At 53.7% G+C, this 27,091-nt stretch overlaps 1 protein-coding gene and 1 pseudogene across 3 annotated transcripts in view; one reads left to right on the top strand and one right to left on the bottom strand.

Moving 5' to 3' along the window:
• The window catches only part of NET1 (neuroepithelial cell transforming 1), a 59,283-nt gene extending 53,222 nt beyond the window's left edge, over positions 1-6,061 (top strand). For both annotated transcript variants that reach the window (XM_082742326.1, XM_082742327.1), the window contains 6 exons: positions 240-336; positions 762-838; positions 1,428-1,685; positions 2,122-2,292; positions 3,652-3,838; positions 4,180-6,061. In XM_082742326.1, the coding sequence (XP_082598452.1) occupies positions 240-336; positions 762-838; positions 1,428-1,685; positions 2,122-2,292; positions 3,652-3,838; positions 4,180-4,586 (1,197 nt within the window). In that variant the 3' untranslated portion in view covers positions 4,587-6,061. The remainder of the gene's footprint in view (positions 1-239; positions 337-761; positions 839-1,427; positions 1,686-2,121; positions 2,293-3,651; positions 3,839-4,179) is intronic.
• A 19,684-nt stretch (positions 6,062-25,745) lies between these two features.
• LOC309869597 (calmodulin, striated muscle pseudogene) lies at positions 25,746-26,803 on the bottom strand (annotated as a pseudogene). The gene has a single exon. The product of its transcript is annotated as a calmodulin, striated muscle pseudogene (transcript).
• Positions 26,804-27,091: the final 288 nt, after the last annotated feature.

Genomic DNA, 27,091 nt, shown 5'->3' with positions numbered 1-27,091 from the left:
CACATGCCCTAGTTGTAAAAAAAATATATTTCACAAATAATAAACTTCTTATATGGCTTCAAATCTCTTCAAATATGAATATCAGTAAGAGAATGTGTTTGAGTAGTTTCTTTTATGTATCACAAATAGAATCCACGCGTGACTTTTATATAGTTAGTCATGTTTGCGTCCAAGGAAGGTCTCTCATCATGTTTTATTTGCTTGATCTCTTTGGTGACATAGTTCTCCCCTTCTGACAGGCTTACCATGACCCTATGTTAAAGCTGTCTATTATGTCAGAAGAGGAACTCACCCATATATTTGGTGATTTGGATGCTTACATACCTCTCCACGAAGGTAAGAGATGCTATTTAATTTTCATTCGTATCTGAACAGCATTAACGGAGGTGGTGGTTGTGGTGGTGGTGGTTGTTTAGAGAGGGCAAACTGGGTGTGGTGGGAAGGGGCAGAGGAAGAGGGAGAGAGAGAATCTCAAGCAGGTTCCATGCCCAGGACAGAGCCCGACATGGGGCTTTTTCTCATGAACCTGAGATCATGACATGATCTGAAATCCAGAGCCAGATGCTTAACCAGCTGAGCCACTCAGGCACCCCAACACAAGTTGTTTTAAATATAAACTTCTGATTTAGTGCTAAATTAATTATTTTCTTAAATAAATAAATAAATAATAAATAAATTATTTATTTTCCTAAATAATAAATAAATTATTTATTTTCCTAAATAAATTTGTTATTGATATTTCTGCCTTTTTTGCATTTCAGACTTACTGGCAAGAATAGGAGAAGCAACCAAACCTGGTGGAACAGTAGAGCAAATCGGTCACATTCTTGTGAACTGGGTATGGAGCGCATTGCTTACACAAAATAGTTTTTTACGTATATGCCAAGTAAACACTGTGAGAAGTTATGGTGTTTACTTAAAAAAATACTTTATGAATGTTATGATTTTATTTGTTTTAAAAATATGTTCCTCTTTGGACACAATTCCCGTGTTAATCTGTTTTGTTCCATTAACATTTGAGTGCCTGCTAGATGCTAGGTGCTATTCTAGGAGGGACCACTGGGGATTCAGTGATGACAGATGCCTCTACATTTATAATCTAGAGAAAGGATCGTCAAGTACATACACAGTCTCAAGAGTGGTGATGCCCCTGGTAAAGGAACTCAGATGCCCTGAGAATAGAAAAGACTAGCATCAACTGAGGCTGAGAGAAAGTAGAAGTCATGGGTCTTCAGTTGGATTTAGTCAAATTACAGGGAAATTAGAAAAGGACATTCTGATGTTGGCTCAGAACACTACCCTCCCCAATTACCACCTGCAGGGAAATTTTCGCAGCTTATTTAAACTTTGAGAATGAGCTGTAAATTCTGTGTTTGTTGTTTTCACAAAACATGTATCATACCATGTTTTCTCTTACTCTTCTTCAGTTGCCAGGCTTGAACGCTTACAAAGGCTACTGTAGTAACCAGCTGGCAGCCAAAGCTCTTCTTGATCAGAAGAAACAAGATCCACGAGTCCAAGACTTCCTCCAGCGATGTCTGGAGTCTCCTTTCAGCCGCAAACTTGATCTTTGGAGCTTCCTAGATATTCCCCGAAGTCGTTTGGTCAAATACCCTTTACTGTTAAAAGAAATTCTTAGACACACTCCAAAAGACCACCCTGATGTTCAGCCTCTGGAGGAAGCTGTAAGTCCAGTAAATGATTCATATGTTTTTCAAGTTTATGTATATTAGCTGGCCTTAGAAAGGTATACAGCGATACTCTCAAATCTTAGGCATTGGGCAGCATGGTGAAACATTCTGTTGGTTTTTTAAGTACCCAATACAGTAATGCACTAAGCAATGAAGAGACCAAACGCACTGTATACTTACTTGTATTTTAATCAAAAGACTAGATGCTAATATCTGCTCTCTTCCACTAGCTAGCTGTATAACTTTGGGCAAATCATCTAATTTAGCTGAGGCTGTTTTTTCATCTGTAAAATGAAGGGACTGACTGAACTATCAGATTTCTAGAGTCCCTTCAAGCTTTTAAGTCATCTTAATAGAATGTTTTAGCCCTGCAGGGAAACAGAGTAAAGTTAATATGCTGAAAATGCTTCATTGATTTCTTGATTTTTAGATACTGATAATACAAGGAGTTCTCTCTGATATCAACTTGAAGAAAGGTGAATCAGAATGCCAGTATTACATTGACAAGCTGGAGTATCTAGATGAAAAGCAGAAGGATCCTAGAATTGAAGCGAGCAAAGTATTACTCTGCCACGGGGAGCTGAAGAATAAAAGTGGACACGTGAGCATATTTTCATACTCACTAATCCGAAGCTGTTCTTTCATCCTTCTGCCTTGTTCAGTTTTTTCTGCCTAAGTCATGGAGCAGGCTTTAAAATGAATTCATCAGACAGTGAAAGAAGGATACCGGATTTTATTTTATAGCTATATTAAAATAGCTTATTTTATGTTTAGCTTTCATAAAGCAAACTTTGGTTTCTTTTGTGACAGAATGACTTAAATGTCTTGGTGGAGAGCATTTTATACTTTATTTTTTAGTTTTGAATCATAAATCAACTTGTTTGGCTAGGAGTTCCTTTCTAAATAAATTACTAGTTTTATAATAAAAAAGCATTTCCTTCAGAAAATTTTTCAAAGAGTATATAGTGATGGAAGTAGCTTTTAGCACTACTAAACAAATTTCTACAGTAGATTGAATGAAAGCAAACTAATTTTTTAAATATTAATTATAAAAGTACCTGCTAGAATAAAATGTAAGCATGGAATTTTTCTTTTTAAGATTTATTTATTTATTTGAGACAGAGAGCACCCAAGCTGGGGGAGGGGCAGAGAGAGAGAGAGAGAGAGAATCCCAAGCAGATTCCATGCCCTGCGTGGAGCCTGACATGGGACTCGATATCATGACTCTGAGATCACGGCCTGAGCCAAAACCAAGAGTCAGACACTTAACTGACTGAGCCACCCAGGCGCCCCAGTGGAATGTTTTTTTTTTTCATTAGGTGCTTTTCAGGAAGAAGCCCAGTTATTTGGGTTTGGGGTTTTTTGGGTTTTTTTAGGTTTTTATTTTAATTCCAGTTTGTTAACATACAGGGTAGTACTAAGTTCAAGTGTACAATGTAGTGACTCGGCAATTCCGTACATCTCCAGTGCTCGTCACAAGTGCTCTCCTTCATCCCCATCACCTGTTTGCTCCTAGAGACCCAATTTATAAGTTGAGGTTCTTTTTGGAAAAAGTTGAAACCTGACATCTCTGATTTCTATCATGAAGCCTAATTGTTCTATAAAGCTTACACTTCTGTGGGACAAGAAGAACCATTAACATTTACCAGCTTGCATTTTTTTGATCCTTATTTTGTTAGAAAACTGGTATACAATACTGGTGTTTCCAGGTGTGTTACTACTGGTAGGTCTTTGTGGTGCATGGAGTTTGGTCAGTTTTGAGTAAAGGTGAATCCTTAATCTAATGTTACATACTGATAAAAATAAGTTTTATATCATCTGAGATCAGAAAAGTTCTCCAAGTAGAACATGCGTAGCCTTGAAATCACGGTCTTTATGGGGTCATTTGTAAGGATGGATTTCACTCACTTAAAATCACAAAGTTTCACATTTAGGATGTATTTGTTTCTTGTTTCTCTAGAAACTTTACATATTCCTGTTTCAAGACATCTTGGTTTTGACTCGGCCTGTTACACGAAATGAGCGTCACTTCTACCAGGTTTATCGGCAGCCAATCCCTGTCCAAGAGCTGGTCTTGGAAGACCTGCAGGATGGAGATGTGAGGATGGGAGGGTCCTTCCGAGGGGCTTTCAGCAACTCAGATAAAGGTAAAAATACAAGCTTTAAGGTAGTTTACATAAACAGAAACTCAGAATGTAAATGAATTTAGCTTTAATCTTTAAGAATTCTGTCCTTACACAAAAAGTTGTTAACGAAATGGATTTCATTGTCCTGTACCTACCTGTTCCGCCCCTGAAACAGTTGTCAGGTTCTTTGCTGCTCTGACACCCGCAGGCGCATCGCATAAGTGACTGGTGGTCTTTACTGGATGTGTCTGCCTAACAGGCAGGCCTGGCATAGGAACGCCACCACCCATATTAAGACTGTAGGCTGACTTTATTGTTCAATAAACTTTTTAAAAAGTCTTTAACATTTTTTATTCTTCTAGCTAAAAATATCTTCAGAGTTCGCTTCCAAGACCCCTCCCCGGGCCAGTCACACACACTGCAGGCCAATGACGTGTTCCACAAGCAGCAGTGGTTCAACTGCATCCGCGCCGCCGTTGCTCCTTTCCGGCAGGCTGCTGGCCCAGCCGAGCCGCAGGGCTTGCCGGAGCTCCACGAGGTGGGCGAGGAGAACAGCCCCTCTGCTGGGAACGTCCGAGCCCAGAGAAGGGGGTCCACGGCATCTAGTGTGACTCAGGCCCAAGGCGCTGGAGACGCTTCAGAGAGCGGCTGCCCAGGGCACACAGCAGAGGACATGAAGAGTGCGAAAGTTCGCCAGACGCAGCCTGGCCTCCGAAAGGCGAGGGACAGAGCCCAGGTCGATGGCAAACGGAAAGAGACTCTGGTGTAAAGGAAGTTCTGTGTATTAACTGGTAGGGAGGCTGTTTATTTATAAATGTGTACAGTTTGTTTTTCTTATAATGTGAGCATCGGAGCACTGCAGGACTGCTTAATACCAGTCTTAACATTTGTTATGTTTTTGGTTGGTTTGGGTGGTTGTTCCTTTTATTTTATTTTATTTTTTTTTAATGGCAGCTAAAGATACGTGCAGATTGCTATTAAACTGTAGCCTTTTTTTTTTTTTAGAGATGTTTTCCCCAGATTATTTAGAACATGCAAACCTGGTATTTTTAATCAAATGAAACATTTATGAAATGGATTTTCTCCTTACCCTGCATTCATCACGATTCTCTAATACCAGCCAATTGTGATATTTACAATATTTGCCAAAAACCAAAGTTTTGCAAATACTGGGATTTTACCAGTGTTTCTCTGATAAACTTTTGTTTGCAGATTTGAAATTGTAGCATTGGCACCTAAAATCTTCCTGCAGTATATGTTTATGATATTTCAGAACTTACACTGAAACATAAAGTCCTTGGAGAACAAAGCATAAAACTCATCAAGTTTTCCGTTTTATCAACTGGAATGCCTTATATTTGTTTTTCACTGCACATTCCTTATTTTTCATCCGTTTAACCTGCCAATTATTTAATTTTTTTAATCTGTAAAGTAGTTTTTAGTGTCTGCTTTTATTTTTTTACTTTGATACCTTTGCCTTTTCAAATTGGCATGTCTTTATTTTTCTTCTTTGATTAAAAATGTGTGTGTATGTATGTGTGTGTATATATATATATATATGTGTGTATATATATATATATATATATCTTTTTTTTAATCATATTAACTTTACCAAGTGAAACCAAGCCATACTGTTTTTGAGCCAATTAAGAACATTGCAATTTTTAAAGTGTAGCACGTCAGAGTGGTGAATACACGGGAAATGACTCCCATGTATTCGGGACTACTGACAGAAAAACGCCGTAAGGTTTTTGTTGGATGTTTCAGAGGGAAGGCAGTTGACTGATAGTAAGTTTAGAAAAACTGTACACACAAAAAAAGAGGGCCTAAGAGAGTGAGTAGTTTTGTCTTAAAGTAAAAATGTCTGGTTGCACCAGAACATGAAAGGAGATAGTAAAAGCTAAACTTGAGGGTCTGTAGTAAGTCGTAGAAGGCTTGGGGGAAGTGACTTTTATTTGCCTTGGTTTGTGGGTTTGAAAGGAAACAATGAAATGTGTTGAAAATTTGGCCATATTAGATCAGTTTTGGTGGATTTATTCACAAGAGGGGAAAAAAGACTAATGAATCTTTTCCTGTAAAGTGTTTCTGTTCAAATGAGGCATATTATTTAAGGAAGGAAAACTAAAGCCCTGTGTCATGGCAGATCTATATTGGTGATCCACTCAAGTAAATGTTGACTATTACGTGAACTCGGTCTGGCCAGTGGAAATGAAAATTGAAAAAGACTGTAAATAGATAATCCAATGATTTCTCTGTATAAATGAATTATACAATTAAACAAAAAAAAAAAAGCACATACCTAATCACCTTAAGTTTTCTTGGCTGGACGGGTGGATATTGGGGGACATTTGCCAGGATGTGCTAGTTCAGTAGAAGAGGTAATGGCAAGCAAGCCTCACAAAAGTTTTTAAAAATCATAAACAAATCCTTGAAATTCACTAATAGTAAGGGAAAGACTGAATTATGAGGACAAGTTTTGTGAATTTCTTACACCATTTAGAAAATAGTATACTCAGAAATAGCTATTGGATTGCAGACCGCTATAGCCACATTCTAGATAGCCACATTCTAGATAATATTAGTAAAGCTAATAGCAAAGCATCCTGATTAATTTCAGATTTTAATTTAAGTATCTCCAGTTTCTAAGTTTGGAAATGCAAAGTCAAAAGTGGAGGTTACATCAACCGTTGTGATCTGAAAAGTCAGAAAGCAAGATTTCTGATCATTTCTAGAGATGTTATATAGAATATTCCTTCCAAAATTACCTTGATCAGCTTCTGAAGTTACAGAAACAAGTTTAAGTGCTATTAGTGGAATGATTTTTTTTTTTTAATCAAAAGCTCTATTTTCTTTTGGTTCATACAAGGGAGAAAATAATTATATGGAAACTGAATAATTACATGGAATGAACACTTCATAAATTGCATCTATATTTGAGAGCATTTGATGATCCGGCTAGTAGTTTTCAAACCAATACGGGCATCAGAATCACCAGGGGTGTTTTAAAAAAAAAAAAAAAAATGTAGGTGGGCCTACCCCTAACTCTTCCTGCAAATACCCCTTTCACTGATTCAGGATCCCGGGGAGAAGGTGGTAGGAGTGAGGGCTGATCATCTGTATTTGTGAACACTGTAAACCCTCCCTCCTAGTAACTCCTTGGGTCAGCACTTCTAATCATGGATCCAGCCAATAGCCATTATGTACATGAGACACAGGATCAGTTTCTATTTACTGACTTCTCAGTTTGCCTTAAAACTACTCAGGCTCTGTTGAAGTAAGTCTGATTTTTCTTCTCTTTTCCAACTTCATTCAGTGAGTGTGCTTATATATTTTGAGCAAAGTTAGTCTCTGCTTGGGAAGGTCTTTTTAAACTCAGTGTGTGTGCACGCAAGGTGGGACAGGAAAGCAAAGGCACGCACCCGCATTAACTCGGGCAGTCCGCGGGAAGCCGCCGTCGCCTGGTCACCCTGGAATCTGTTGAGACGGACATTTCCTCGACCGATTCAGGTGACCAGTCACTTCTGTGCAGCTCGGTCTACTTTCTGTTTATGCTTTTCTCAATATGCAGATCTCTCCCACAGTACTTAGTGATTCAGTGTGTATATATATATAACTGTAATATTACTAAATTAATTTTGCAAACATCAGCAAATGCCTGGTTGAGGAAGGCTTCCATCTGCCAATCTTGGTAACTGAGATGCAGGCAAAGCGGACATCTTACAGTTTGTCTTCATCATACTCATCAGTTACAATTCCTGCCTGTCCTTAGAGATGAAACTGGCCTTCATTGTGCTCAGAAGTCCAAGGGATTCAAGGTACATGATACCTCAGTCTCCTTGGGCGGGCTTTTCTCAAGCAGCATTCAAGAACACCTATGAAAGAGTAAGCGTCTCTTTGTCCATTGAGCCTGATTCCCCTGAGGGAAGTGTCCGATCTAAGAAAATCTCCCTCACTTCAGAGGACTCCAGAGTCTCCTAGATCCAAAGGAATTTTGATTGTTGCCGGCATATTTGAACAACTCCAGAACCAGCCGCAAGTCTGAGGATGTCTTAGATGTAAGTGGTTCCTCAGGTCCACTCAGATATATCCAAGTTAGACCCTGAGTATTTTGAGACTCCAATACAAGCTGTGGGCCCTCTTCCCTCCCAAAAAATTGTGTGTGTGTGTGTGTGTGTGTGTGTGTACACATCCACACAAATTAGGAGGTTTCAGGGATATTCCCCAAACCTATCTATGGATCTTGAGTTAAGCTTTGCTCAAGTCTGTCCGGACCAGGACTTTGTTAAGGGAAACATGGTATGGATTCTCGCCTTGGAAAATCCAGAAAATAGAATAAAAAAATTGCCTCAGGGGAATAAAAAGACTAAAGACTAGGAGGAAATATTTTCGAAAGCCCCATCTGATACAGAACTATTAGCCCAAATACACCAAACCCACAACCACAAAAACTTCAAACTTTACAATAAGAAAATGAACAAACTAGTTAGACCCTTCACCGAAGAAGATACACGGGGCGGGCCCAAGAAAAGACCCTCCCATCATGTAGCATCTGGGAAGCACACGTTCAAACAAGATTTTGCTCCAGCCTGTTGGAATGCTGAGGCCCAGGCCGCTGGCAACCCCAAACACCCATTCTGCGCCACTGGGAACGCAAAATAGTGGGGCTATGTGGAAGACCCTTTGGCCATCTCCTACTAAACTACAAACTACAACCCACCATATGGCCCCACAGTCATGTTCCGGTGTTTACCCAAAGACGTTGAAGACAACGTTCACACAGAAACTTGCACGTGGATTCTTACAGCAGCTTTATTCATAATTGCCAGAACTTTGAAACAGCCAAGATGCTTTTCTTGGTGATGAATACGTAAACTATGGTGCATTTAGGCCTAAATAAGATATTCCAGCACTAAAAAGAGATGAGCTATCAAGCCCCGAAAAGACAGGGAGGGATCTTCAATGCATGTTACGAAGGGAAAAAAGCGAATCTGAAAAGGCTCCACACTATAGGATTCCAGCTTTATGACATTCTGGAAAAGGTACAACTGAAAGACAGCAGCCGTCCGTGGTTGCCAGGGCGTGTGGGTTGGGGACAGGGTTTTTAGGGCAGTGTGTGTGATACTATAAGGGTAGAGACATGTCATCGGGTATTTGTCCAAACCGATAGAATGTGCCACACCAGGAGTGAGCTCTAATGTCAGCTGTGGACTGGCTGATGGGACAAGGTAGGCTCACTGACCGCTGCCCCACTCTGGTAGGGGATGTTGCTGGTAGGGGAGATGTGGGCGTATGAAAGCAGAGAGTAATGGGAAATCCACACTTCCCACCCAATTTAGTTATGGACCTAAAGTTGTACTTAAAAAGTCTATTTTTGAAAAAAGAGAAATCACCTGGGCCCAGGAAAAAATGTGCAGTTAGGAATATATACCTTTCAAGACCTATCTACAGAGACCAAAATTGGAATACCACTGTAGACGTTCTAAGACATCGGATTTAAATGCTCAGCAAAGAGAAAAGTGACCTCTGTGTCCGGATGTCTGGGCCACAAGCCTTTGCTCTCAAACCACACCTGCTTAGAGAAATTCTATGTCCAGAGGCCAGGATCCCAGTCAGGTTCCAACACCAGGCCCGGCCACCCAGAGCAGGGCACCTCCAGCCCCAGAAGAGTCAGGATCTCAGGCATAAAGGTGTGTGAAGCCAGTCCTCCTCCACTCACAGGGGAAAAGGCAAGGCAGGCAGAAGGTACCAGAGTCAGCAGCTACACCCCAGCCTGGTGGGGAGGGGAGCTCCCAACTCGGTTTGTCCTAGCCCAGCTGAGTCGGATTGGAGCTGGACTCTGCTTCTGGCTAACCTGGGGTCCACCACCGTGGGGCAGAGGCCCTGCCTTTGCACCTCTGCCTTCCCTCCTCTACGTTTGGTGGGCAAAGAAAGCAGGGCCTGTCCTCCAGCTACCATGACCCCCCCACAAAGGCTTCATACGACCCTGGCCCTCACCCCAGGAGGGTTGAGGGTGAGATGGGGGGCCAGGCTGCACCCCTCCCGCTGGCCGGTTGGATGTACTCTCTTCCCCCAGGCCCCCTCCCTGCAGTTCCAACTACTACTGTCGGTTGAACGTGACTTGACAGGTTGGCGCCAGGCCTCCCTCCACTCCCGGAAACTGCTCCAGGGCTGGAAGAGTGTTCTCTGACATCACCTCCCTTTGCCAACCATCAAGCATTGACCTTGTGTGTCTTCTCCCAGGCCGACTCCTCCCCAGCCCCCAGCACACCCTGCCTACGCCTGCCTGTGTGTGTTGCCGCCTTCTTGGGGGATTTCCAGGTGTGAGCTCAGCTTCCACCCAACTGCCCGAGAAACGTGGGATCTCTGATGACTGGGGGAGGGACGGAGCATGCCAAGGGGGACTGTGAGCAGGGGGGAGGGGCAGGGCAGGTGACACGCCCATCAACTCAGAAGATACGGGGGTGCCAGGCATCAGGTGGAGCTGGAGCCCCCCCACCGCCTCCCCTGTTCTCTGTCCTGTCTCAGATGCTCCCGTGCAGTCCCTCTCCAGGGACAGCACATGAGGGAGGGGCGTAGCCCAAAGTCTCTGCCCCAAAAGAATACGTAATCCGAGACAGATGGCAATGAAGCCGACCATAGGGCAGACCTCACAAACCACACGTATAAGTAAATAGCTGGAGCCTCACTTTTCCTAACATCAAAGGTCTCGTGCATTTTAGAGGGTGGCGGAGGTAGGTGGAAACTCAGCACAGGCTTTAAGCTCTCCGGGTCTGGGCAAGCCTGTCGTCACGTGTGCTCCTGCGGACCCCTGCGCGCGTGCTCACCCCAGGGGGCAGCGCCCTTTTCCAAAACAAAGGAAATGGCACACGGGCGTGTAGATACACACCCCCGCACACCCTATCTGAGCAACTGGGGAGGAGTCCCCGAAACCCCGAAATCATGTTTGCCTCCAGGCAAGGAGCATGAGGCGGTCTTTTCCACGGTTGGAAACTTTCTGTGGTTCCTGCTGTTCCAACTCACAGCCAGCTCCTCCAGGCTTAATCTGCCCGCGCTTTCCAACAGGCTTCTTTGTTGCAATAACAGACAAGTGCAACCTGGGCCTCTGCCTGCCTAACAGTACATTCAAAGGACGTGGAACTTTCCACTGGTTCTGGGAGGTTCTAAAATCAGAGCACATGGGAGAAGTGACATCCTCAGAGGACCGTGCTGAGCCCCCCACCCCCCCAGCCCCTGCCCCAGGTGGCCTGGGCTCTGCACTGGTCACAGGGTCTGCCCGCCTGGAATGCCAGTCCTCTCTCCTCTCTCCCTCCCGCGGCCTGCAGACTTCCTCTTCCTCCCTCAGGACCTGGCGGGCCTTCCCTGTGCTAGGCAGCCTTCTCTGACTCCCCCGAAGCGTTCCCACCGCCCGCTCCGGTGAGCATCCCCGCCCTGGGACACGCAACACAGTCCAGCCTGAGCATCGCCTTCCCCGCCGGTCTGCGAGTCGGCTGCGTCTTGATGTCCCCAGGAACTACCACTTCTCCCGACACGGAGAATGTGCGTGAACGTGATTGTTGAACGCACCAGAATGCCGAAGTGATCTCGGCTCTGTGTCAAGGAGTCAAGGAGACTGCCAGAATCTCAGGCCTGGGCGCGTCCTCCCGAGGGCCCCTGAAGAGCCCCACCTCCTAGAATTCATACCGTGCCAGGTCCCTTCCCACGGCACAGCCCCACTGGTCCGCACCACCAGCAGAGTCAGACGGATGGGACGGCATGTGACTTCCAAGCCCCTTCTGCTTGCTGCGTGCAGGGTCCCCCGCTCCGGAGGAAGCCAAACACCGGGCCATCAGGACGCTCAAGCCAGCCCGCGCAGAGGCCCCAGGAGGCAGAGCTGAGCCCCCTGCCCACCGCCCACACCCGCTGGCCAAACTTTGGGGGGTCTCCTGGTGGCAGACCCTCCAACACGGACTCAAGCCTCACCCTCTGGCTTCCTGACTCATGGAAAGTGCTGACTCAGGACCCCTAGCTAGGTTGCTCCCAGAAAAGACTGAGATAATTTGTGTTTATGACGGTTTTGAGCCATGAGGTTTTCCTATCGTTTGTTACACAGCAACAGGTTACTCCCTCAAATCCTAAAAGCTCAGCAGGGCTACGGCTACAGCGGGGAGAGTCCTGGGCAGTCTGGCCTGGGGGAACTCAGCTGAGCCTTGGGGTTTGGACTAAGCCAGACAGAACAAATAAGCAGTATCAGGAAGAGAAACCAAGGCTCGTCTCCTGGGGCCCAGAACAGAGGCGTAGGTCACACAAACACTGGGCAGACGTGGCTGTGGTCTGAGCCTGAGGCCTGCTGCCCTCTCTCCCTGAATCGTGCATCCCAGCGGACAGAGCAAATAGGCTGACCTTGACTGCCCCGGTCTTACTCAATCACACTTGGTCTTACCGCCAGGGACTGACTTGCCCACCCCCTATGGCGGTAGAGCCGCCACCTGGAGAGATGGGCCCGGCGTCTCTGGCCCCAGCTCGGCCTGCTTCTGGCTACACTCCACACAACTCCCCCCACACGGCAGGTGCAGGAGCAGCTCTCTCATCTTCTCCTCCCGCTCTGCCTCCCCTCCCCCACCTCTCTCTCCCATGTGGATGCGGTTTGTAGACGCAGAACCATAGCACAAGATTGGTCAGACTCGTGAGCAGGCTGGCTCACCAACCGGATGTTGAGAGCGACCATTTCTCGGGTGCCCACCACGACCCCGCCGCTCCTGCTGGCCTCCAGCCTGCAATCTGTGCCCTTTGCTTCCTGCGCAGCCCCGTCCTGCGCCGGGAGGGCCCTCGCACGTGCCCAGTCCGCCTGTCCAAGTTCTGTCCATACCCACACCCCCTCTCCCCACAAGCCACTGCTCCTTGGGCCAAAGGGTGCGAATGGCAGCGATCCAGCCACCAGGCCAGACGCAGACAGGCCTCGGATGTGGGTGCAGGGTCATCCGGGAGGGAACTCTACGTTTCTCTGCACCAGGAACATGATCTAAAAGACGGGGTGGGGCTCTGGCTGGCAGGACCACGTGGCCCAGAAGGGTCCTGACCTCCTGGGCTTGGCAAGGTGGAGAGACGCCCCTGTGGCCTCCAAAGTAAGGAGCCCAGAGCAGCGGCCCTGATTTCCCAGGCCTGAGGCCGATGCCATTCCAGGCACTTGACACACAACTGGTCCTTTTCTTCACTCCTGGTGACTGACAGCATCTTAAGGTTTGCTCAACTGTGTCCAAAGGCAGAGACAAGGCTCCCCTGATCAGGCAGGAAACCCCAGTGCCACCAGCCCGCAGACCGGCTTCTGAGCCTTCTGGGAGCCAACGGTGTGGTGGCGAGCTGGTCAGGACACCTGGCTGGCGGCTGGAGGAGAATCCAGTGACTGACACGCAGCCACCGGCGCACCAAGCCCAAGGCCAGAGTCCCAGACAAAGTCCAGAGAAAGGGTCCCGAGGCAGGTCCTGGCAGGCAGGGGAGCCCGGGAGGGATCAGACGGCGCCGCCCGGCGCCCCCACCACGCTTTGCTACGCATCCAGGGCCCTGCAGACTCCGACTCAGGGTGCAGGGAGCAGCCAGCCAGTCCCAGTCTGGCCTACTTTGGGTCCCTCTTCCGCCTCAGATCACTAGTCTCCCCATGCACTTGCTAGTGTTAGACGGAGCTCCCCGAAAGCAGTAGAAGGGCCTCATCTTGGGCTGTCCTGAGCCTGCCTGACACCAGCAGGCAGGGTCGGAAGGCCCAGAGACCATGGCCGCGTGCGGTCGCCAAGCTGGGGAGACTGAGTCACACACCTAGAACCCTCGATTCTGCAGGGGCTCCCGCGCGGCAGTCCGTGTGACGCTTAGCACAGAGGACATGACATGGGTGCCCCAAGACCCGTGCTCTGCTTCAGACGACAGGGCCGCACCGGTGGACGTGGCGGTGGCTGCCAGGAGCCTGCCATCGCGTGTTTGTCCCGACTGTAATTCATGTGCACCCCCAGATGCCTCGGTGCCGTTGCTCTGGCCTGTTAACTCTATGTTCATAATGTAAGCAAACTGCTCTCTCCTCCAGCCCCCCGGGGAAACGGCTGGAGAGGCTGGCTGCAGGGGTCGGGGCTGGAACGGCCTGACCTCAACTCTCGGGCTAGGTATTCTGGAAATTCGCTTCAGGGAGCATGGCGGACGTGCAGCAGACCCCTCGGAGAGACCGACGGTGACCCTCAGCAGCTGCGCATCGCCCCAAAGGGGCTGTAACGGGGACACACGTGCTGGACGTGTCAAGATGCCGCGGACGGACGTAAGAAATGGGGACTTCGAATATTCGCCGCCAGTCGAAGTCACGATCCCGGACGAGCTCGGAGTGGCAGGCACAGGTCTGTCACCGAGCCTGGTGGCCGCAGGCCGCGCGGCAGCCGGACGCTGCTGTAAGATTATCCGGGACGAGGAGCGCAGCCGATCGGGCTGAACTGATGGGATAAATGCGGACGAACCGTAACCACCTGCCTCCGCGGACCTCGGCACGGGTTTTATTTTTAAATGGTTTCCCCTGCCCAAGTGCATGGGGGCCGCGGAAATGGCGGGGAGCTGCTGCCACGAACCTCCCTTAAGGCACGTTCCCCGGCAACCTCGCTGCACCGGCGTGGGAAAGGAAAGCTTCAGGCCCGGGACGGCTGCAGTCGGGAGCCCCCTTCCTGCACACGAGCGACCTTGACGCCTCAGACTGGCTTCCAGGCTGGCCGCGCCCTGCACCCCTGCCCCCCCGGCCCCCAGCTCCTGCACCCCCAGAGCAGAGCTTGCTGTGTTCAGAAATGTTCCTCCCTCAGCTAAGTGCAGGCCAAGGGTAGGGTCCTGTCTTCCGGCCATCCTGAGCCCCAGGGGGAGCTGTCCCCTCCCTGCAATCGGCCCCCATGTCGCGTCCCTCCCACATGCTGCTAGTTCTTGCATTTTACCAAGAGGCCGCCTCAGTGTCGGGCTAGGTGGCGTCCACCTCCCAGCAATTGTCCCCGTGTTTCACCTGGGAGGACCCGGGGGACCTCCCACACTCCACCGTGCCCCTTCCCACCCCAACCCCAGCCTGGGCAGGACAGCCATCGCCTGGAGTGACAGGAGAGAGCGGTCCTTGTCCTGCTCCAGGCTCACCAGAAAGGGCTGCTCAGCACCAGGGTGGCCCGCCAGCTGCCGGCCGCCGAGCACGCCGCCGGTGCCTGTCTGCACTCCTCTTTATGCCCGAAGCTTCCAGAAGTGACTGGCCCAAGGCCCCGGCTCCAGAGCCCGAGCGCGTCAGCCACAGGTCCGTCTGTCCTGGGAGCCCCTGCCAGACGTCCGTCCGTCCTGACATCACTGCAGCGCACCTGGGTTCTCTGGCGCTCCCGGACTGGGCAGACACCAGTGTTCCCGGCTTCCCGCGGCTCTGCCTGCCGGGCCCGGGCAGAAGGAGAGCCACAGGTCATGAGACCAAACGCCGCTCCGGGGTTTTTCTTGATGAGCAAAAACAAAAGTTCTGAGGCCTCCGGGGAGTTTTCAAAACCTCTGATCAAATGAATCAGAAGATTTGGAAGCTCTGTCTTTAGGGTCCCCTCCGGGCCGTGACCACATTTTGGCCTCCAGCTCGAGCCCTGAGCCCCTGCTTCGCGCTGGGCAGCTTTGCAGGTGACATCTTCTCCCCCTTTCCCTGTTCCTACTGTTCCTACTCTGTGTCCCCCACGCTCCCACCCACCCACACTCGTGCCCGCATCCTCGGGGACCACAGTCAGACCCACCCCTCGGTGCCCTGGGTCCTGTCCTCCAGGTTCTGGGTGGGGGGCGGTGCTTGGTCCCCCCTGTGTTTCCAAAGGGTCGCTGCCCAGAGAGCCACCGTCACGACTCCGTGTCTTTCGCTTGCTTCTCTGCTGGATGTGTCTCCACCTCCTGGTTCTGTATTTATTCTAAAAGACCCCATTATGTCCAATTATTAAGTAGAAAACCAGCTTTCCTTGCTACAAATGGGAGGAAACAGTAACAATCAGTGTTCTGAAAACAAAACCATATTAACAAGTCTTGCCTAGATACCAAAGGGAGGTCTGCTCTCCCCTTTGTTGGGTCGTTCTGTGTCCTAACTTCAGCTCAGGGCCCAGGAGCGGTCAGGGCCCAAACTTCAGCCAGCAGTGCCTTCAGCGATCTTCGGGGTGCTTTCAGAACGACCATTTGAATTATTGATTTTTCTGCTTCTTCCTTCCCCCTCTGCCCCGCAGTTTCCTTCCCAGAGGTTTGTTGTAACTCCCTGTGAAATCACAACAAACATACACACAAGCACAATCCTCTGGCCTGAAAACTTTCTTCCCCCTCTTTTGCCAGTGCACAGAACAAGGGGCCAGCACTGTTTGGGGAGAGACAACAGGCTCCGTTTCCACCATTTCTCCCCACTGGCCCCGGGGGAAATCCCCTTCTGCCTCACGGAGAAGCCAGAGAAGGCAGCGGAGCAGCCCCGGACGCTCAGGCTCCGCCCAAAGCTGCAGAAGTAAATCACCAGGGCCAGCCTGGGTCCTAAGCCCAGGGGCTCGGAGCAGCCCCTGCAGGGACCCCCCGGGCCTGAGGGAAGCCACGCGAGTGCCCTGCCTCGTGAAGCTGCCCCTGCACGGGGTGTCAGCAGGTCCAAAGTGATCTCCGCGCTGACAACCGCTGCAGCTCTGCAGAGAAAGCGGCATCGCGCTCTTTGATGATTTTCAAACAGAAAAACCAGGGCCAAGAGACTGTGCCCAAGATCTAACGCAAGGTCAGTGCCAAGGTCAACGTCACTCCCTTCCCCGCCCTGCCCACCCCACACATGGTTGTCGGCAAAGCTCACGGGATGTACTGCCTGTTTCTTCTAGAACTCAAAAGCTGAGCTCTCTAGGGCCACCAGGGAAGGTGGCCTGAGCACGCGGCCTGGGAAAAGGGACAGCGCACGGGGAGGTGAAGGGAAGTCTGGTCTGCTACAGGCCGGCCTCCTCTTGAGGCTCCCACCCCGCCCCACCCAGCACACACACGTCGCTCCCAGGCCCCCTGTCCTGGCGGTGGGTGGCACACACTGTCCTGCCTCCTCTGCTGCCAAGGACCAGCCGGGCGCTCCTGTCCCTCCCCGCCCCAGCCCGGTCTGGGAAGACTGCGTGGGGAGAGCGGGGCGCAGCCCTGTGGACCGCAGGCTTGAGCGGCCGGCCATCCGCAGACCGGGGAGCCCTACCCCAGGCTCACTGTGTCTGGTGGGAAAGCAGCAGGGGGAGCGGGGTTCCAGACGGGCCCCTCTGGGGACCCACGTCCCCACCCTTCTCCCAGGTCCTCCCTGCCGGCTGCCCCCAGGCCCCAGGGAGCCCTGTGCACCCTCCAGCCAAACCTTTGTCTACCCAGGAGCCCTCATTCCTAAGCTGTGATTTTAGCGCACAAACCGTTAGCGCTGGCCGGCGCTTCTTTTGTTTTCCCAGATGGTGGGGAGCCGGGGTGTGGGGAGCCCACCGGAGCCCATGCAGCCGCAGAACTGGGGCCACCCTCTGCACTGAAGGCGCCCCCAGGAGCCCATGCGCCCCCTTCTCTGCTCCTCTGTGAGGCGGACAGCTTTGCCCCCCCGCATGTGATCCCTGAGGACAGTGGAGGCAAATCACCGCTAAGTGAGCGGCCCGGGACCCCAGGGCTCACCGCAGTCTCTGCCCCATTTCACACGGCCTCCGCCCTCTGGGGCAGGGAAAGGCCAGTCGTTAAGTTTCTGGAGGCCGGGCGGGGAAGGACACCGATCTGCGGTGCGTCTCGTTACCTCCAGTAAAACGAGGACCTTGAGACCCGACTTGGGCAGTTAGGGAATGACGGAACAGCAGAAAAGGGAGGAGTATCCACTGTCCCCACAGCCAAGCCTGCGGGAAGATGAACGAATCTCCTCCCCACCTCCAGAGCAACCACAGAGCCTGGGGAGCCCCCTGGGGAGCACCGTCCTGCTGAGTCAAAACCCCTCCGCACACCCCGCAAGCCCCACTCCCAGCCCTGATTTTAGCCCTGGGGCCCCTTGGGGCAGGTCTGAGTCCCTGGGGTGGGAAGATGCTCCTCAGGGATTCAGCAGCCCCTGCTCAGGTCCAACAGCCCCCTGCAGCCCCCGCAGACACCTCCCCCCCCCCCCGGATCTTCTAGATCATTCTCTGAACAGGTCCCAGCCTGTCTCCACCCCTTCCTTTAGAAGGCGGTGCCCGGAGCTGGAAAGGAGGGCCATCTGCAGGCTCCTCCTTCCTACAGAATTGAGTCCAGCGATGAGAAGAGCAGCTGAAGCCAGGGCTCTAGACAGCAGCAGACACTTTCTTCGCAGCCTGTCCCTGGTGCCCCCCCATGCCCGCCGTCTCTGCCCCATCCCCCGGATGCCCCCCCGGGCTTCTTTCTCAGGGCCAGCAACAGAGGGCGGCCCCGCCCAAGGTGATGGCGCTGGGAAGGAGGTTCATCCTTAGAGAGAAAATTCCAGAATTCCAATGACAGGGAGAAGAGAGGATTACACGGCTGCTCAGGCAGCCCCTCCCTCTCCCCTCGGGCAAGCCGTCTGGGCAACCGAGTGCCTCTCTCAAAGGCGCGGATCTGTGTCCAAGCAGAAAGACAAGCAGACAAGGTGCCCGAAGAGGGGAGTCCAGCAGCCGGCCCCAGCCAGCCCAGAACTCTGCCCTGAGCCCTGAGTGCCCACCAGCCGGTGGTCTGCAGGGCCCCCCAGGGGCCAGCAGCAAGGCCCAGTGGAGATGTCCTGTCTGGCAGCCTCTCTCCCTGTGGCAGGGTCAGTCCCAAGATCCTGGGGGTGACAGGTCCCCCAGCGGGCACTCCTGCCTGTGTCCCTGTCCCTGATGGAGACTGCTGTCAAGATGGGCACTTTCTTGGTCAGCAACACCTACCGCTGTGCCTGGAACAATCGTGCCTTATACAGGTTTGTTGAAAGGAGAGCCAAGAGGAGGGAGAGAGAGGAGGAAGGAACCACGGAGCCTCTTCCACACCCGCCCCCACAAGAGTGCCCCAGGAGTGCCCCAGATCCCTGTGCACACCCCCCTCGCCCCCTCCCCTCCCCCGTCCTCTTCCCCTCCCCCCCTTTCCTGGAGCAGGTGCCTGAAGTAGCCCAGAAGTCCCCTTCCCCACAACTGAGTGTGTCGGGGTCGGGGTCAGGCCCTTTCCTGGAGGGAGGTGGGTGGACAGAAAGGCTTAGGGACACTTCTATGTTTTGGCCCCCACAGTCCTGGCCAGAGGGGGTCCCGAGCTTTTCTTCCCTCTGTTTCTGGAGGCTGGGCAGGCCCCCCAGGGAGTTTGATGAGCGGTGCACTCTGTCCTGTTCCGACCAGAGCCTGAGGCTCTCCCTGTGGCATCAGGATTCTGAGAACTGAATGTGTTTTTGCCATTTGGCACAGCAAGAGGCCTCACCGGTCCAAGGGTAGCCGGTCCTCTGACAGCAGCAGGAGCAGGGGTAGCTCCCGAGCCTCGCGGCCCAGGCATGGTCCTGCCCTGCTGTGGCTGAGCCCCTCCCCACCTGCCCCAGGCTCAGGGGGACACAGAGTCGGCCCCACCCAGAGCCCTGCCCTCCCTCTGGGGTGCACCAGCCGCAGGGGCTCCCCCAGCCCGGCTGCCTGCCCCCTTCCCTTATCAGCTCAGGCTCAGTGCCTCCTCGGGGACCCAGGTGTCCGCTCTGGTTCATCCCGCACGCTGCGGAGAAATAACCTTCCAGGAGCACCGCTGTGCCCACACGCCTCCTCTGATTAAAAACCTTCAGCGAGCCTCCAGTCGATCTTCTGGGAAAAAAACCAACGCACTAACAATGCACAGATTACGCTGCGTCTCTAAAGCAAGCTACTCCTGCCCCTGCTGCCAGCTCTCTCTCCGTACGGCTCCCTTGGGCCTCACAGCAACATCGACAGACACATTATTTCCTCCCCATTTTACAAGGAAACTGAGGCAGGGGGTGTAACAGACTTGTCCCAGGTCACGGAGCTGGGAACGGCCTCCAATGGTACTTGAAAGGATTTCCACACTCCGTCCGTCGTGGGCCGCCCGACACGGGGCTCCGGGCTCTCCCCTGGCTCCCGGGCTTTGGGACGCCCCCAAAAGGCATGACATGTCCCCACCACCATCCTTCTACTCTCAAGGTTCCTCTGCCAAGAACGTTCTCCCACCTGCTGAGAGCTCCCCACCCCCAGCACCCAGCCCGGGGCCACCCTTCACCCGGCACACCCAGGGCCCTGGAATCCATCGAAGAGACACCTGCCACCCGCTGTCCTCGCATGTGGTGGTTCATGCCCGCATCCCTCTCCCTTAGAGGGCAGAGGCCGGTGTGACATTCCTTCTGTGTCCTCACACACCCGTACGTAAGAAGGTGGGTGGTCCAGGAGGACGCTGCGGAACGAGTGAATGGATGGACAGATGTCACCACCGCTGTCACGACCACATGCTCTGGTGCAGGGAAGCACGGCTCCTCCAGGAGACTGGGGAAGCTGCCGGCACCAGCGTCTCGGCGTGGCAGGGTGGGTATCGGGGCTGGCAGGTCCCCAAACACAGCGCCATCTGTTCCCAAACAGAGTGACTCAGACTCGACTTGTGCAACCAGCAGCCTCCCACCGTGGAGACCTGTAGAGACGGGTGCCTCCTCCCCCGGATTCCTCCCCACAGGCCGTGCCTATCTGCCCAGTGGGGCGAGGGACGAGTTGGGGGGGTGGGCCCCTGGTGGAGTCATGGATTCCGGGGACCGGCTGAAGCAGCACTGCTTACTCTTGGCTTCTCCATCTTGGCCACGCAAGCACTTGGGAACGTAAAACAGATGCTCAACCCCGGGCCCCTGGCCCCGCTGGAGGGTCAGGTCATCCGTCTCCCCAGGCCAACTGAGGGTCAGAACCCTGGGGTGCTCCAGACCATCTGGGGGTCAGAATGTCGGGGGATCCACACATGGCCTTTTTCAGCAGCTCTCGGGTGCATCGTTGTTTGGTGGAGGGAGGCGTCGCTGGCCTTCAGCCAAAGGCAGGTGCAGGGGTTCCTGGGGGCCTCCGTCGGGGAAGTGTCTGCCTTCAGCTCGGCTCCTGATTTCAGGCTCCTTGCTAGCAGGGAGCCTGCTTCTCCCTCTGTCTGCCGCTCTCCCTTCCTGTGCTCACTCTCTCTGTGTGTCAAGTAAATTAATTAAAATTTTTTAAAAACAAACAAACAGAAGCAGAAGACGGCAGGCACAGGCTGGACCGGGGGAGGTGAGATGCGGGGCGGGGGCCAGTGCCTTGGGCGTGAGGCCGTCCGCAGCGGGAGACGAGAGCCCGAGGATGGTAAACAAGTGTAGATCAGCAAGAAGGAGCTTGCAGAACGGGGCGTCTGGGTGCTTTCCCAGATGGAGGAAAACCAGGAGCAAGGGCGGGGGGGGGGGGCAGGGGTGCTCCTGGGGGGGGGGGCGGTGGCTGGGAGAGGCGGGCTGTGCTCCCTCTGGAGGGTAACTGAGCAGTTCAGCACGAGAGGGGCTTGGCAGCCACACTGTGGACCTAAAACTCAAAACCTGGACTAGTTTATGAGCAAATGGGACAAGGTGTCCTATCTAGATGTTTTCCTGCGACTCTGGGCCCTGCAGGCCCTGTATCCGGGGGGCAGAGGGGACGGTGCCCTGTGAAGAGCGCTGGTGCAATGGCCTGACGTCTCACCTCTGGTGTCCTGTGACCTACGCCACCCGGACGCTCCCTGTTTCCACACCAGGAACGAGTGAGCTTATGATGGTTCATTCTTGCGGTCTAGCTCGGCTGGACCACAGGACCCCCAGAGGGCTGGGTGTGTGGGATGGGGGGGAGGTGGCCTTCCCCAGGGTAGGGGCACCAACAGTCCATCCAGGGCCCACAGAGATCAGAATGGCGGAGGAAGGGTGAGGTCACTCCCGTTCTTGAGCCAGGACAGGGGCCCGCCTGGATCTTGGGCTTCCAGACTCAGGCTGAGCGACACGGTGGCTCAGGGGACCGCTCGGCCACCCTAATCACATGAGCCAATTCCTGTAGCAAACGTCCTCTTACATCCCTCCTCTACGTCCCCAGAGCACCCTGGCCGATGCAGGACTTTCAGAAATGTATATCCTGAGGGACTGACGGCAGGGAGGTGCCTCTTGCTCAGTCACTCCGGTCTTTTCTCGAGCTGTGGAGCAGACAATGCAGAGGCCCCATCCAAGCCAGCGGGGGTAGAGGTGAGGCCTCATGGGGGAAGGAGCCCGCCGGGGCACGCGGCACCCAGGGCAGGCGCGGGGAGGGTTCGCCACTGACCAGCCACGTTCCTGGGGTCCCCACAACCTGGGCTCAAGGGCAGGTCCCAGTGTGATTGGGGACTAGTTTGCATTATTATTTGGGGATCTGAGAAAGAAGACTGGGCCTTATTCACAAGAAACTATAACACAAGATGCACCTCGATGAGGGGGAGAGTCAAGCCTTCACTCTGGCGGGTCTGTGCAGGACTCGCCGCCGGCCAGGCCTGTTCTGGAAGGCTTCCTGGAGGAGCAGGCATCTGCTACGGACCTGAAAAGAAAGGCCTGTCGGGAATGGATGTAAATTGGGATTTTCAAAAATCCGGGGACGATTCAGTGAGAAAATGTATTATTCAGTATGTGGAATTTGAAATCGCCGTTTTGACCAGGAGTAGAGTGATTCATCTAAAACCCACGTCCTGGTGAATGTCTTGAAGGGTCTGGGGAGGACTTGGCTTCAGCTCAGACTAGTTTTGCTTTCCCCGAATGCTTCCCCCACTAGACTTCTCAGTTGGGTTCCGCTCCGCTGAGTGTCCAGTCCGTGGCTGGTCACTATTTCAGAGGCCGAGCCTTTACTGAATACCGCCCAGAACCAAACACCAAAGCGTCTGTCTGTCCGGGCCCGTGTCTGTGAACCAAGGCAGCGGCCTCTGCTGAAAACCTGTGAGCAGACAGACCTGCCTGTCCACGGCCCGTAGACTCCTGCCGCCGGAGGCCCGCACGGCTACTCCGTCTTGAAGAGACGCTTTTCTCGTCCCCCCGAGTCATGGGCCCAACGGACGAAAACGAACACAGGAGCAAACGAGAACAGGACACAGAGAACGTCCATCTTTGTCCGGTGCTGGGGCGACGTTCAGGTGAACCTGGTGATGGACCAAACCAAACAACTCCAGGAAGCTCAAACCCTCCACCGGGCAAGGAAAACGCCACAGAAATACCCCAGCGTGTTGAACCATTGCATCCAATATGAATCCCCGTAATCCTCATAAAGTGTTTTTACAAACAAGTTTTTTTTTTTTTTTTTTTTAATTGGGAAATACCAGCAAATAGGCCAGGGGCAGAACCCGTCTTGGCAAATGGACGTCCAGGGAACTGACTCTCCCTGAAGTCACCCCAGGCTGCGTTGGCTCTGGGGACGCCTCTCGAGCTCCTTCCCGTCCTCCCCGGCGCTCTAGATTGGGGCCGGCGGCTTCCCAAACTTGGACTCTACCCTCTAAGGTCCTCCAGGAGATGGGGAGTTGCTGCTGAGGCTGTTTCTGCGCATCTCCTGGAGGCCAGGTGTAGCCAGAAGGTCGTCAGCCTCGTGGCCTTCCAGAAGGCGCTCCTGTGGGTCCCGACCAGGCCTCTCCGGCAGACCCCCCATGCCCGAGGAGTCCTTCCTCCTTGGCGTGGGGCTGCCAGGGTCCAGGACGGAAGAAGCTCTGGGGGGAAGAGGGGGAAGGGGCCGCCTCTGAATCCTTGAGGTCCACACACATCTGTCCCTCAGGGGAGACCTGAAGTGAGTCACTTCCTTCCCCAGACCCTCAGATTCCCCGTCCGTCCTCAGAAGCAACAGACAGAGAGACGCTCCTGCTGCTCTGTCCTGCCTTCGGGGCCCACACCCTGGTCCCAGGAACAGCCCGAGAGGGAGCGACCTCAGGCGCCCCGCCTCCTAGCCCCCGGGGGCTGCCAAGGGCTTCACATCTCTCCCACCCTCCACCAGCTCCAGTCTCTCTAGCGCCGCCTGCATAATGCTGAGCTGGGCTCTTTGAAGACGTCTGAAAACACAGAGAACACACGAGCTAGCCACCCCGAAGCGGGCAGCGAGCTGGGAAGGCGTGGGGGCCGGCCCCCGGGACCCTCGCCTCCCTGTCCCGAGCAAACAGCAGTCCTGAACACGCGCCCGCTGTTGACGGTGGGAGCTTTCTCTTCCTGTGCATGAGCCACATGTTCGGGGGGGAGGTATCTTTTTTTTTAAAGAAAGAAAATCGATTTTACACTCCACCCCCCCCACCCCAGCAGCAGTTCTCAGACATTTGGGGCCGGGGGGACACTGAAATACCCACATTCACTGGGGGCACTTTATAAGGACTCTTCATTTTTCAGAGTAAGAACATGAAAAAAAAAAAAAAAAAAAAACCTCCCAGAACCATCACCAGCCATCATAGTGGCTTCATGGAAGAAAACACGTTTAAAAAATACAGAATGAAAATACAGAATGAACGTATTCTCAGAATTTTAAACATGGCATACATTTAGGCTACTTGGAAACATCTTTATTTTTAGCTGTTTCCACCCAGAGCCTGGAAACCTTCACCTTGGGTCAGCTTGGCATTTAGGACTCACTAATTTAGAAACTCAGACCTCTGTGACCTATGTCCGTCAGGGACAGGGACTTTCTGTAGGGAACCACCCCCGTCCTGGACCCAGGAGTATTGCTACCACTCCTTTCCTCACCACAGCAGGTCTGGTGGCTACCTTGGCCCCTTCTTATTGTCACATCCGAGCCTCCCCCAGACCCCACACCTCTGTCATGTTGCTCCCCGGTCCGTCCCCTGCCTCCCTCAGAACCTTAGGGGAGCTGAGGTTTCCTGCCTCAGAGCCTCCCCAGCCCACCAGCTCTCCCAGTGCTCAACCCTGTTTGGACACAGGGTTGTCCTGTGTCTGACACCTGCTGGGCTTCATGATGGGGGGGGGGGGGTCTGGCCGTACCTGGGGACTTGATCTGAGGACAGGGCTGGGAAAGAGATAGAAGCGTGTGAGGGTCACAGGAGACTGAAATGACCCACGATGATGCCCAATGGGAGAAAGAAAACGGAAAGATGTCATCCGAGCCGCAGCCCCCCCCCCCACCGCCCCCGGATCTGTCCCTGTCCTGCCTCACTGGGGTGCGCTGGGCAGGCTCTGCCACTCGCCCCCGCTCTCGCTGGAATGAGGGGCAGGCGGGAAGGGCGGGAGCCGGTATTTTGCAATACCCCCGCCTCCCCCAGGGAAGCTGGCTCTGTCTCCCCACCCTGGGCTGAGAACCACTGACTTGGCACAGCTAGGATAAGGCACAGTCAGTCATCGCCGAAAGTAAAGGAAAAGCTCATGTCACGAAGGAGGAAGCAAAGCCCGCCATCGCACGGCACCGGGGCCGCACAGCGGGTTGCAGACGATGCCGGCAAACCCTGTGTGCTTCCCGAATCCTGAGGCCTAGGGCTCGTCTGCCTCCCCTACAACCCCAGGACCTCAACCCAGTGCCACCCGGGGCCTCGGTTTCCTCCTGACAGATCGCCCTCGGGTTGAGCCCCCCCCCCCCCGAGAACCAGGACGAGGAAGGGAACCTCGCAAACTGTGACCAGCAGCCTCCAAGGGGCCTGGGCAGCCGCACTGCAGGGCCACAAACCCCGTTCGAGCGCGGTGGGGGCAGCAGAGGATGGTGATGTGCAAAGGATGCTAACGTTACCGTCTGTGGCGCGCACAGTGTCCCCGTCCCAGGCTCCAGCTCCAGCCTCCCGTCCGGACCCGAGAGCTCAAGCAGAACCTTAAGGCAAAGAAACGTGCCTCTCGGCCCCCTCCCAGCCCGGCGCACGCCTCCCGCACCTGTTCTCCTCCCCCGGCCTCTGGGAGACGCTGGGGGAGGACTGTGGGGCCGGACCAGGCTGGTTCTCCCCAGTGGCCCAGGAAAGGGGTCAGAGGCGCAGAAGAAACCCAAATACCGCCATCCGGAGGCTTCGATTTTCCGCCTTCCCACCAAGCACTCAAGCACCGGCACACACCGCCCTCGGAGCTCACACTCCTTTTATTTCAACCTCCGTTGCCTCGGGTTTCCTCACGACAGCCCAGGGCGGCGGGGGAGCCCCGCTTCTCTACAGGAGCCGCTCTGAGGTCTCGCCGGGCACAGAGCGCAGACCCCAGGCCCGAGAGAGAGTGGGTAATCCCCCCCCCACACACCCCACCGCCCAGACCGCCCCCGGACGTCCCCGCCGCAGAAGCGGAGGCCCCGAGAAGGCAGGAGGAGCAGGAGCCGGGCCGGGGCGGGGCCTCACTTCTGGGAGAGGATGCGCAGGAACTCCTCGTAGTCCACCTGCCCGTCCTTGTTGGCGTCCGCCTCCTGGATCATGCCGTCCAGCTCCTCCTGGGAAAGCGTCTGGCCCAGCTTGGCCATGGCCTGCTTGAGCTCGTCCACACTGATGCGGCCGTTGCCGTCCAGGTCGAAGGCACGGAAGACCTCCCGTATGTCCTGCTCGCCGCCCCGGGATTTCATCCTCTTGGCCATCTCTGCCAGGAACTCCTGGAAGCTGATGACGCCGTCGCCGTCCGTGTCCACGAGGGCGATGAGCTCCTTCAGCTCCGCTTCTGACAGATTCTGGCCCAGGGCCTGCATCACGGCACCCAGCTCCCGGGTGTCGATGGTGCCGTCCCCATTCTTGTCAAATCGGGAGAAAGCCGCCTTGAATTCAGCCACCTGCTCCGCAGACAACTCCTCGGCCATGTCGTCACACCTGTCACGGAGCTGCCGACCTGGCTGCCGACCGGCTCAAAGGGCTCACGTCCGAGCTGGGGACCAGGGACCGGGACAGGCAGGCCAGTCTGTGTGAGGGCAGAGCTCCCGTGGCAGCCTTGCCATGGGTTGGGAGCCCCCTCCTTTTCTGCAGTTGGAGCGAGGGAGGGGTAAGGCTCTCCACCCTCCCCATGTCCTTGGGCAAAATCCTCCTCCCAGGGAGGGACAGACCAGTGACAGACCAGAAATGCAGGAACTGGAGTGGCAGGACCCGCCCTGGAGATGCTGGAGCAACCTTGCGTGGGGGCCATCGGAGGCCTGCCAGCCTCCCTGCGCCCTGAGAGCTGAGGTGCCCCCTTGGAAGCTTCTCACAGAGACCATGGCTGGGAGGGGAAAGAGAACCTCCCTTGGTGGCCACAGCAGGTCCTGGAGGAGAGGGGGACTATCGGGCCTTCCTTTCTGTGCTCCTCTGGGGCTGCTGTCAGGCTCTCATCCCACAGGGCAGGCCAGTAGAGGCGGATATAGGAGAATTGCTTGGAATTCTACCAGGGTGGACCCATGGGCATCCTTAAAATTTCCAGCCCCGGGTGGCGTCCAGATCTATAGATGGAAGATGTGGCCCGCT

The sequence above is a fragment of the Mustela nivalis genome (assembly GCF_964662115.1).
Source record: "Mustela nivalis genome assembly, chromosome: 7".
Classification (NCBI taxonomy): domain Eukaryota; kingdom Metazoa; phylum Chordata; class Mammalia; order Carnivora; family Mustelidae; genus Mustela; species Mustela nivalis.
The sequence above is the reverse complement of the archived record's forward strand: the minus strand, read 5'-3'. Positions and strand labels throughout refer to the sequence as shown.